General features: G+C 42.1%; 1 protein-coding gene across 1 annotated transcript; it reads left to right on the plus strand.

The window, feature by feature from the left end:
- The first annotated feature begins 72 nt into the window (after window positions 1-72).
- Window positions 73-10,890, plus strand: DYNLT2 (dynein light chain Tctex-type 2). The gene is made up of 4 exons (XM_044421002.1): window positions 73-293; window positions 5,143-5,352; window positions 6,639-6,797; window positions 10,023-10,890. Exons 1-4 carry the CDS (start codon window positions 201-203, stop codon window positions 10,131-10,133), a joined length of 573 nt encoding a protein of 190 aa, XP_044276937.1. The 5' UTR covers window positions 73-200; the 3' UTR covers window positions 10,134-10,890.
- Window positions 10,891-12,627: the final 1,737 nt, after the last annotated feature.

A 12,627-nucleotide genomic window follows, 5' to 3' on the forward strand; every position in this document is an offset into this window, starting at 1 on the left:
CTCTAGGCATTTACCTCTATTCCGCTCTGCATCTTTAATTTACGTCGCGCTTAATGACGTCATTCAGAGGCGGGGAAATCTCGTCTCTCATGCTGTTGGTGTAGCGGGTCGTAGTAGGCGGTTGGTTGAACGTTCCTGAGCTATTTCTGTGATTGTTCCCCTTTCCTTTTTCCGCCCAGTTTCTTAATCAAGGGTCCATCATGGATAAGACGAAGAAGAACCTGAGTGGCACTTCTCATCCCGCGGGGGCGGCAAGAAAATACAGTATTTTTGACAAAGAGGCACTGAACCGGGTTAGTCTACTGCAATCGTTTGTGCGCATGCGCCGCCCTATGTTTCCGTTTCGCCCTGGCGGAGGGTTCGTGTTCTCACCTTATGCGAGGTTACGTGAGTGACGTGCGTGTATGAGCGCGCGCCTGCTGTTTCCTCGTGCTGGAATTGCTTGTTAGTCGCGAAGTCGTGTCCGACCAATCGCGACCCCATGGACAACACTCCTCCAGGCCTTCCTGTCCTCCACCCTCCCCTGGAGTCCACTTAAGCTCACACCAACTGCTTCAGTGACTCCATCTAGCCACCTCTTTCTCTGCCGTCCCCTCTTCTTTTGCCATCTATTGTTCCCAGCATTAGGCTCTTCTCCAGGGACTCCTTCCTTCTCATTAGGTGGCCAAAGTATCTGAGTTTCATCTTCAGCATCTGGCCTTCTAAAGAGCAGTCAGGGTTGATCTCCTCTAGGACTGACTGGTTTGATCGCCTTGCGGTCCAAGGGACTCGCAGGAGTCTCCTCTAGCACCACAATTCAAAGGCCTCCATCCTTCAGTGCTCAGCCTTCCTTATGGTCCAGCTTTCACAGCCATACCTTGCAACTGGGAAAACCATAGCCTTGACTATATGCACTTTTGTTGGCGGGGTGATGTCTCTGCTTTTTAGTATGCTGTCTAGATTTGCCATAGCTTTCCTCCCCAGGAGCAAGCGTCTTTTAATTTCTTTAATTTCAGTCCCCATCTGCAGTGATCTTGGAGCCCAGGAAAATAAATTCTGTCACTACCTCCATTTCTTCCCCATCTATTTGCCAGGAAGTGAGAGGACTGGATGCCATGATCTTAGTTTTCTTAATGTTGAGTTTCAGGCCAATTTTTGCACTCTCCTCCTTCACCCGCATCAAGAGGCTCTTTAGTTCCTCTTCACTTTCTGCCATGAGAGTGGTATCATCTGCATATCTGAGGTGGTTGATGTTTCTCCCAGCAATCTTAATTCCAACTGGTGATTCATCTAGCCCCGCCTTTCTCATGATGTGCTCTGCATATAAGTTAAATAGGCAGGGCGACAGTATACAGCCTTGCCGAACTCCTTTCTCAATTTTGAACCAATCAGTGGTTCCGTGTCCAGTTCTCACTGTTGCTTCTTGACTTGCATATAGGTTTCTCAAGAGACAAATAAGATGGTAAGGTACTCCCATCTCTTTAAGAACTTGCCACAATTTGTTGTGATACACACAATCAAAGACTTTAGTGTAGTCAGTGAAGCAGAGGTAGATGTTTTTCTGGAACTGCCTAGCTTTCTCCATGATCCAGCGTATGTTGGCAATTTGATCTCTAGTTCCTCTCCCTCTTCGAAATCCTGCCTGTACTTCTGGTAGTTCTCGGTCCACATACTGCTGGAGCCTAGCTTGTAGGATTTTGAGCATCACTTTGCTAGCATGTGAAATGAGTGCAATGGTGCAGTAGTTTGAACATTCTTTGGCATTGCCCTTCTTTGGGATCGGAATGTAAACTGACCTTTTCCAATCCTGTGGCCACTGTTGAGTTTTCCAAATTTGCTGACATATTGAGTGTAGCACTTTTACTGCATCATCTTTTAAGATTTTGAATAGCTCAGCTGGAATACTGTCACCTTCACTAGCTTTGTTGTTGTTCAGACTTCCTAAGGCTCATTTGACTTCACATTCCAGGATGTCTGGCTCGAGGTCAGTGACCGCCCCATCGTGGTTATCAGGGATGTTAAGCTCTTTCTTGTATAGTTCTTCTGTGTAATCTTGCCACCTCTTCTTAATCTCTTCTGCCTCTGTTAGGTCCCTGCCATTTTGGTCCTTATCATGCCCATCTTTGCATGAAACGTTCCCTTCATATCTCCAATTTTCTTGAAGAGATCTCTGGTCCTCCCTATTATATTGTTTTCTTCTATTTCTTTGCACTGCTCATTTAATAAGGCATTCTTATCTCTTCTTGCTATTCTCAGGAATTCTGCATTCAATTGGGTGTATCTTTCTCTTTCTCCCTTGCCTTTTGCTTCCCTTTTTTCCTCAGCTATTTGTAAAGCTTCCTCAGTCAGCCATTTTGTTTTCTTGCATTTCTTTTTCTTTGAGATGGTTTTAGTTGCTGCCTCTTGTACAATGTTGCGAACCTCCGTCCATAGTTCTTCAGGCACTCTGTCTATCAGATCTAATTCCTTAAATCTATTTGTCACCTCCACTGTATATTCATCAGGGATATGATTTAGGTCATACCTGAGTGGCCTAGTGCTTTTCCCTACTTTCTTCAACTTAAGCCTAAATTTTGCAACGAGAAGCTCATGATCTGAGCCACAGTCAGCTCCTGGTCTAGTTTTTACTGACTGTACAGAGTTTCTCCATCTTTGGCTGCAGAGCACATAGTCAATCTGATTTCTGTGTTGACCGTCTGGTGATGTCCATGTGTAGAGTCGTCTCTTGGGTTGTTGGAAAAGAGTGTTTGCTATGACCATCATATTCTCTTGACAAAATTCTTCCAGCCTGTGCCCTGCTTCATTTTGTACTCCAAGGCCAAACTTGCCTGTTATTCCAGTTATCTTTTGGCTTCCTACTTTAGCATTCCAATCCCCCATGATGATAAGGACATCATTTTTTGGTGTTAATTCTAGAAGGTGTTGTAGGCCTTCATAGAACTGGTCAACTTCAGCCTCTTCAGCACCAGTGGTTGGGGCATAGATTTGGACTACTGTGATGTTGAATGGTTTGCCTTGGATTCGAACTGAGATCATTCTGTCATTTTGGAGATTGTATCCCAGTACTGCTTTTCCTACTCTTTTATTGACTATGAAGGCTACTCCATTTCTTCTGAGGGATTCTTGCCCACAGTAGTATACCTGATGGTCATCTGAATTAAATTCACCCATTCCTGTGCATTTTAATTCACTGATTCCTAAGATGTCGATGTTCAGTCTTGTCATCTCTTGTTTGACCACATCCAGCTTGCCTTGATTCATGGATCTTACATTCCAGGTTCCTATGGAGTATAGATCTTTGCGGCATTGGACTTTCCTTTCACCACCAGATACATCTGCAACTGAGTGTCCTTTCGGCTTTGACCCAGTCGCTCATTCTTTCTGGCGCGACTAGTACTAGCCCTCTGCTCTTCCCTAGTAGCATATTGGACACCTTCCAACCTGAGGGGCTCATCTTCCGGCATCATATCTTTTTGCCTTTTGGTACTGTCCATGGGGTTTCCATGGCAAAGATACGGGAGTGGGTTGCCATTTCCTTCTCCAGTGGAATTGCTAGAGAGTCAGAAATGAGCGCTGTAGGAGGCTAAGTGCGGAATGGGTCACAAACTGACCATGCGCTTCTGGAGCTGAGACTTTGTGTGGTTGTTCCTTTTCAGGGGTTTTCTAGGCATTCCCCCAGCGAAGAAGAAGCAGAAGGCAATACGTCACTCCGTACCTGTGCTCTACTGTGTATATGTGTGCATATCCCCAGATGAGCGAAACATAACTTGAACAGATTGTTTAGTGAAGTAAATAAAACATTTCCATTGTATTTTGCTAATACAGAATTGGCTAATTTTGATCATAAATATTTGATAATAAACATCCTTGATAATGAAGCCACACTAGAGGGATTCAAGATGCAACTGGACAGCCATCTGAGAGAGATGGTTTGACTGGGAGGCCTGGAGTGAGTAGGGGGTTGGACCCCTTGGCCTTCCAGCCCCTTCCAGCTCTACTGTTCTATGATTCCATAAGCAAAATGGCTTTCCTGATTATCTGTTACTACCTGTGAAGATTGTGCAGTGGCTCTGTCCAAGACCAAACTTTCAGGGTAAGTCTTTGGGCATGTACAACTCAACATTTCTTTTGATTGCCATCTCTTGCCCTTATGGGGGGGGGCAGATTTGTTTGCTATCTAGCCATTTATACTGGAGGTGGAAGACATTTACCTATGTCTTTAGATTCTGCAGCTGCTAACAGCCCAGTTCAATTGTTGATATAGGTAATCTTAATAAAAACAAAATAAGGCGAGAAGAGTAGTGACTATCTGCAACGAAACAAGGAAACAGCCTAAACCAGAAATTCTGACCCAGGTAAACTGCACCAAGTAAGATAAAATAATTTCAGGGTCCCATGTTGGCAGCTGTTAAAGTGTCTTGAGTTTGTCAAGGTGGATGAAGATGGATGAGAGACAATTTAAAAGGGCATTTGGCAGGTTTCATGCTGTTTAATCTGAGATTACCTCAACAGCAATGTTAGCCCACCATGTCTTCCCACTGCTGCTTCTGTCTTCTTCCTTACAGAAAATCCATTAAGGAAAGAAAAGACAGAAATGCTGTACAGCACCTTCTAACAGATAGCACTAGGTACCTTCCGGAAGTACCCTTTGGCCAAAGAAATTAACAGGATGCATACCTGTGCACACTTCTGGATTGTGTCCCCTCCAACCCTCTTAATAATTATATCCAGTCTGAGTCAAACTTTCAATAAATTCCAAAAGCTCAGATTAAAGTACAATTTGTTTTCATCTTTATTCTACCCTTCCTCTGAGGAGCTCATAAATTCACCCCACCTCCAGTTTTATCTTCATAGTAATCCTGTGAAATATCTTACACTGAGAAATAGTGATCAGTTTAAGGCAAGCCCCAGAACATCAACTTAGATTGGGGATTTGAACCTGGCTATATAAACTCTGAAGACCACACCTTGTCCACTAAAGATACTCTTGACTTCAATATTACAAACTATGGATGAAGAAATTAAAGATAAGTCTTTGATTATAATTTAGGGGTGACAGTGCTTGCAAAATGGACAATTTAGTCATCTTGCATTATTATTTGAAAGTGTTATCTTTTTTTACAACTATGATTAAGGATTCATAAAATTGGGTGGTGTTTCCAGTCTTCACAGTTTGGTAAACATCGAGCATCAAGCCATGATATCTCAGGCCTTGAACCAGAGGACGACTCTGTCACAGATTTTACAAGAAATGAGCTCTTGGCATTCAAGGCTAGTTTTGCAAGACCAAAATACGCTAACACATACAGAATGGAACCCTACAGAAAATGTGAGGCTCACGTAGTAAGGAAGAGAGTGGAAGAGATTTTAAAGGTAGTGTTGTTAACTGGAATTAATATCTAATTCTACATGTGAAGTTGTTGAACTCTATACCTCGCATACATATAGCAAATACTAGCCACTAGCAGTTACACAGTAACTTGAAATTGGATCTATTCATATAAATTGATAGTGTTGATTTTTTATAGTAAAGGGAGCCTGTTGATCATTCTCATATGATAATGTATTATATTAACATATAAACAGTGTTGTCAAGGGACAAATCAAATACTCTTGACTTAATCCATTGCTCTTATACTAAATGAGAATTTGCATGATTGCAGTTGTGATGTAAATGTTTACTCAAAAATAAGTTCTGTTGTATGCAATGGTGCTTATGTTTAGGTAAATGTAGATAAAATTATGATTATTACAAATTTCAGGAGGACGGGCGGGAGGCCTTTAATAAAACCAGGGACTCCAGCTGTGGACTACCTTCAATATTGGTCAAAGCATGCCTCCTTGGTAGCCTTCTAAAACTAACTAAGGAAGCCATGCAGTTTGAGCTGGGAGAACTCAAGGTTTGCAAATATATGGGGTAAAAGTCCTCAGGGTTAAAACAAATCAAAACCTTTGGTATATAGATTGGGGTAGGTAGATGGGCAGATACTGTCTAATGAGGATTAGAATGAAGTATTAGGGAAGAATGCATTGCTGACTAAATTGAACAGTGAAGAGGAACTCAATGTTGAACTATTTTGTGGGAGTTCCTACTTGTTTTAAAGGTCATTTAAAGGTCAGGGAATAAAGACCCTTATTTTAAAGGTCATTTCTTGTCAGGGAATATTGTGAATTATAGTTTTGTATGGCAGAAATAGAGGTCTCTGAAAATCCTCAAATCTCCACTTTGGAAGAATCACTGTATCCAACTTTAAAGTGGTATTAAACTAACGTATGTTTGTAGTGCAGATGTATCTTAATATCACACAATATCTTATTTGCTAAGTATTCGCATTGCACTAGACTTTGTTTTTAAAAAATGAAAGTTAGTGTTTGATAATCTGTAGTTTCTATCCAAAAAAATTGCTTGAAGTATTTCTACTGCAGCTGGTAGAACTAAACCAAACTTAATATTCAGTTTGCAAAATTGAGATGACCCAAACTGGGTGATTGTAATTCAGTGGGGTAGGGGAAATAGTCTTGTTCAGTCATGAAGATTGCATAATTGAAAATACATTATTAAATGTACTATCATAAAACCTTTTAATAATTAGAATAATGCAACTTCCACAAAGCTATATAGTATATGAATATTGCCAACTCTGTTTACTTCTTAATAGAATAAACTTCAAGATTTCAAATACAGTACTAGTAATGGCTGTCTCATATGTACATCCCTCACAGAAGATTTATTAGCAGCTGTGAAGGAACTGAATTTTGATCGTTACAAGTACATAGTTCAAGTATTTCTTGCAGAAAAGACTGGTCAGTCAATACATGTGAGTAAGCAATCTGGTTTAGTCTGTTCTCAAAAGGTGACTTTCAGCCCAATCATATGCAGGTTTGCTCAGAAGTAATGACTTACAAAGAAATCAGATCAGTCAGTTTTAAAGGAAATCAACCCTGACTGTTCTGTAGAAGGTCAGGCACTGAAGATGAAACTCAAATACTTTGGCCACTTAATGAGAAGGAGTGACTCACTGGAGAAGACCCTGATGCTGGGAACCATTGATGTCAAAAGGAGGAGAGGATAGCAGAAGTTGAGGTGGCTAGATGTGGTTGCTGGGGCAGTGGATGTGGACTTGGGTGGACTCTGGGGGATGGTAGAGGACAGGAGAGCCCGGAGAGAGTTGTGATGGGTGGGGCACAACTTTGTGACTTAACAGAATGACTTGAGGTAGGTGGGTATAGGACTGTACTGTGACGAACCCATCTTTCTTTACTGTAATTGTTTAGAAGAGAGCTCAGATGGAACTCACAAAACTATGAGAACAGGGGTGATAAACCTGTAGCTCAATGGGAACATGTAGCTATCAGCATAATTTCACAAGTCCTTTGCATGCTACCAGTTCAGATCTCTGTCAATAAGGATCCATTTCTTCCCTGGAAGTCTGCAAATCACATAGTAAGAGGGAGGCATAGAGAAAAGGAAATGGCAGATAGACAAAAACGTGATCCACCCACTTTAGATTCTGGCCCTCCTGGCTTCTAGCTTTGACCTTGTCTACCACTGATCAGAAGCCCTCAACAGGAAGAAGTTTGCTCCATCTAGTGTAGCATAAGAAATTACTTTGCCAAAGTAGACCAAGGTCCATGCAGTTTGAGTATTTCCAACAGCAGCTCACAAGTAGGTATGTAGGTGGTAGCCATCCCTACTGTGAGTCAAACTATTGATTTTGTTGTTCCATATAGGCTTAGTGTTCAGTGACTAGTTCAGCACATATAACCAACCAGTTCTGTACTTCAGTATCTGTAGCAAGCTAATCCTATTGTTTCTCCTGAACCTTTCAGTGGCGTTCGATATCAACCACGGTATCTTTTGGATAGGCTGGTTGTGTTAGGGGTAGGAGGTACAGCATTGCGGTGGTTCTGCTCCTACCTGATCAACCAATTCCAGAATGTGGTGCTGGGGAATTGCCGTCTTTGCCATGAAGTTCCAAAGGGCTCCATTTTATCCCCCTATTTAACATTTAAATGAAACCACTGGGAAAAGGTCAACTAGAGGTATAGGTTTAGATGCCATTAATATGCAGCTGACACTCAGTTCTTCCTCTTTTTTTCATCAAACCAGGTGAGGCAGTGGCCATCCTGAATCAATGTCCGGGCTTGGGTAATGGCCTGGATGAGGGTCAGTACCCTGAGACTCAATCCAGACAAGACAGAGGTGGTGTTGATGGGTGGATTGTCTGTCCAGTTGGGAGATATTCAGCATGTCCTAGACAGAGTTGCACTCCCCTTAATGGACAGGGTTTGTAGTTTGGGGGTGCGCCTTGATCTGGAATTGTCACTCAAGTCTCAGTGACACAGAACACCTATCGCCTCAGGCTGATTTACCAACTATGACCCTATCTGGACAGACAGGGTTTAGCCACAGTGATCCATGCACTGCCAACCTCTCATTTGGATTACTGTCATACACTCTATGTGGCGCTGCCAACTAAGAAAAGCCTTCTTGGTTGTGGCATCCCATCTTTGGAATAAGCTCCTCAGAGAGGTTTGCCTGGTGCCTACTGTTTTTTTCCTTTTGGTGCCAGGTGAAAACATTTTTATTTTCCAGGCATTTTAATAAAGTGTTAGTTTTAATAGACTTTATTAGATACTGCTGGTATATCTGTGTACCATTTTGACCAGCAGTCTTGGGGTTGTTCTACTGTTACTCATTGCTGTTACTGCTTTTATTATGATACTGTAATTTTTAGTTTTGCTTATATGTTTTATCTTTATAAACTGTCCAGAGAGCCTTTCTGGCTAAGGGGTGGTTTATACATGTAGTGAATAAATAATAATAAATTATAAGTGTAAAACTTGGATTATATAATTTTCTTGGCACTAGGTATTCAAGACCTTTTGAAGCCCCTGGAAGCAGGTGGCCCCAGAGCCAGCACAGGTGTAGAACACACTTTTCAATGAACCTTCCCTTACTCCCATCACTGTGCTCACCTTTGCCTGGGCTGAAGGCTCCTTCAGTCTCTATTCAAGGCCCTGACAATCCCCCTCATCAACTCAATATCTAAAAAGAAAAGAAAAAAATGGTACTCTTTTTAGAATGGCTGTTCAGCCCAGCAAGGTCCAAACTCTATCCCCCAAGAATCCTTAAAAAGGGGCATGACCCAGCCAGTCCCTGCCTAATGTTTTTCAGATGTAACTCTTACAGTGGAGCGGAAGAAATCTGTAGAAATCCAAAATAGAGGATTCCTCCCAAGTATTGGTTGCATGAGATCATTATGGTTCTGGTGGAACCAGTGAGTGTACCACATCAAATGTTTTGTTCTTTGGTTGAACCCTAATTCTGAAATAGCAACCTGAATCCCTTTCCACTGGTTCTGTTCTGGTTTAGGTTCAACAGGTTCTGGTCTGCTCTTAGGGGTTCATTCTGTTTTTCATTTAGTTTTTGTTTGATTTCCTGCCATGTCATGTGGTATTGACCTTAAATTAATCACATAAATTAGTATCTCTAGTTCCAAAATGAAGCAAGGACAATTTCTCCATGTTCACTCTTTTTATACTGTTAATTATGCTAGAAACCTCTACTGTGTGTGCTTTCCTGCCCCCTTTTAAAAGTAAAAAGTCCAAAATGTTGCCAAATAAGGTACTCGAAAGGGAACATGTTATGTTATATGCACTTTTCCTGCCCCCATAGCTATTTGCAGAATGTACACTAAGAGTCAGGAATTTGAATTGGTTCTTGTAGTACATGTGAGGTTCCTTATAGTGAATGATTGTACATGGAAGTTAAGAGAATCACTTACTTATTCCAAAATCATTATGCGAGTCTTGATCAGGATTTAAAATTAGTTTAAATGGGCTTGATTGGAAGGCAGCGTTAATGGTGATTTTCAGATAGAGCCATGTCAGAATCATGATAGCTATCTTTCAGAAACAATGGTACCTGGGATTCTGAGGTAATTCTGTTAAAATGTCCAGGAGTTGGATGCATTACAGGATTATACTATGTGGTTTTGCTTGAGTTGATTGATCATACTTTGCTTTTCTCTCTCCTCCAGATAGCCAGCAGATGGGTCTGGGATGTTGCAAGGGACAACTGGGTTCAAGGCCAATATGAATCTGAGAACTATGTTGTTGTGGCTCTGATAGTTGCTTGTTATTATGAATAAATTTTCACAAACAAACATTGTAATTCCTGTGGTTCTCTGCAAAGGTATGCTGTGTTTGCTCAAATAAAGATTCTCACCACTCTCAATCATGCTATTTGAATGATGTTCATTTACAAGGCAGGAAATGTTTCCAACAAACTGTGCACTAATGGCATTGTTCACTACTTGCTGCGCTATTTCAGAGAGGAATAATTGATTCTATTTCTGCATAAACATGTGTTCTAATTTTCTTCTGCTTACTCCATACAGTGTTTCAGTGTTGAGGTATTCCTGTCCTGCCTCACTTACTCAAATGTGCATGGTCTTTGTATGGCCTTGCTAATAAGTACCCCCTGCACATGCAAATATATGCAAGTCATTTGTCAGTGTGTGAAATCTTGGACTTAGAACTGAGGATCCATCAAAAAGAAGTCATAGTACCAGAAGTACAGATGTCAAATAAGGGGAATGGGGGAGGCCGTAGGGGTCCGGCAGGCTGTGCTGCAGGCCTGGATGAAACAGGTGAACTTAAATGTAAACTGCGCAGGGGCTCGCGCAGAGGGTTCAGGGTTTTATGCTTAAAAATAAAGATGCCGCTGGAGGCTTATGTTTCACTTTGCAGCATGCCATCATCCCAGTTTATATGTACCTACATAAATTCTCTGGATGCATGGACGGAGGGAGGGGACATTCATGTTTACTCTTTCAATGTCTGCTCTGCATGAAATACTGTTTTTACTGCTAAACTTTTTTTAAAAATAAAACTGCTTTTAAATTATGTTAAGGACAAATTTATGGTTATTTTTATTGCATTATGGACCTGTGTTGGGAACTGTTGCAAACTGTCCAGAAAGCTTTGTCTATTGGGTAGTATAGAAAGACACAGATAGATTTAACTTTCTATTTTAAAAATGATTTGGCAAATCATGCTGAAAAGCTGCTTAGTCAGCAATTTCTACCCAGAATGAAACTTTAGATTCTCTGAAGCCACAGTCTTTCATGGGAATCCTAATACATGACTGCAGCTATGATATCCTGTAGTTATCAAGAGATGGAGGAAAATGCACTCCATGTGTGTGCAGATGTATAATATCACATACTCCAAGAACAGATTTATGCATGTTTGGATTATTTTTTTATTAAAACATTTTTATGCCGCCCCATTCGCTGAAGCCTCGGGGCGGCTTACAACAATAAAAGTAATTATAATATAAATTACAATAAATATAAACATTAAAAATCCAAAAATACAATATAAAATAAGCCGCCCTGGCCAGATAAGATCAAATAATACTAACAGTTAAAATGCCGCTTAAATAAAAAGGTCTTCGCCTGGCGCCGAAAAGCAAATAACGACGGCGCCAGGCGGACCTCTCTGGGGAGTGCATTCCATAACTTAGGCGCCACCGCAGAGAAAGCCCTCCTCCGAGTACTTACTCTCTTAATTTCTTTCACGGAGGGTTCCCGGAGAAGGGCCTCTCCCGCTGATCTCAAGGGGCGGCTGGGCATATATGGATGTAAGCGCTCCTTCAGGTAACCAGGACCCAAGCCGTTTAGGCTTTATAGGTCATTACCAACACCTTGAATTGGGCCCGGACTTCAATGGGAAGCCAGTGAAGCTGACGGAGAACTGGAGTCATGTGACCATAACGCCCAGTCCCCGTCAGCAGCCTGGCAGCTCTATTTTGAACCAACTGAAGTGTCCGGACTGTCTTCAAGGGTAGCCCCACGCAGAGCGCGTTACAGAAGTCAAGGCAGGAAGTCACCAGCGCGTGTGTCACTGTCACCAGGCAGTCGTACTCCAGGTAGGGGCGCAGCTGATGAATCAGCCGAAGCTGGAGGAAAGTGCTCCTCGCCGCTGCTGTTACCTGAGCTTCCAGTGAAAGCTCCGGGTCGAGGAGCACTCCCAAGCTGCGGACCTTGTCCCTAAGAGGGAGTGCAACCCCGTTCAGGACAAGGTTCAATTCACCCTCTCCGAAGCCCGATCCGCCAACCAACAGGACCTCCGTCTTGTCTGGATTGAGCTTCAGTTTATTGGCCCTCATCCAGCCCATTACCTCGGCCAGGCACTGGTTCAGCACAGCCACTGCCTCACCTGGATTGGTGGAAAACGAGAGGTAGAGCTGGGTATCATCAGCGTACTGATGATTCCGCAGCCCACACCTCCTGATGACCTCTCCCAGCGGTTTCATTTATTTATTTATTATTCATTCAATTATCCACATCAATTACTTGCATTTTGTTTTTCTGGTCCATTGTTTTTTCCTTAAATATTAACTGCATTTCTTTACATACAAATATAACAAAATGGTTTCCCCTCTCAACAAATTCTAAAATTTGCGTTCACAAACAAGGAGTCACTGAGGTATATTTAATCCATGCATATATTTTGGCTTGTTCGAGAGATGCTAGCTCTTGGTCCTAACCCGAGCAGACGGGTTATCACACCCTGGGAGTGGCCATAGGGCAAAAGGAGCGCAGGGAGAGACGCACGCGGACTCAGACGATCCCGGAG

This window comes from Varanus komodoensis, unplaced genomic scaffold, assembly GCF_004798865.1.
Source record: "Varanus komodoensis strain SLA01 unplaced genomic scaffold, ASM479886v1 scaffold1, whole genome shotgun sequence".
Lineage (NCBI taxonomy): Eukaryota > Metazoa > Chordata > Lepidosauria > Squamata > Varanidae > Varanus > Varanus komodoensis.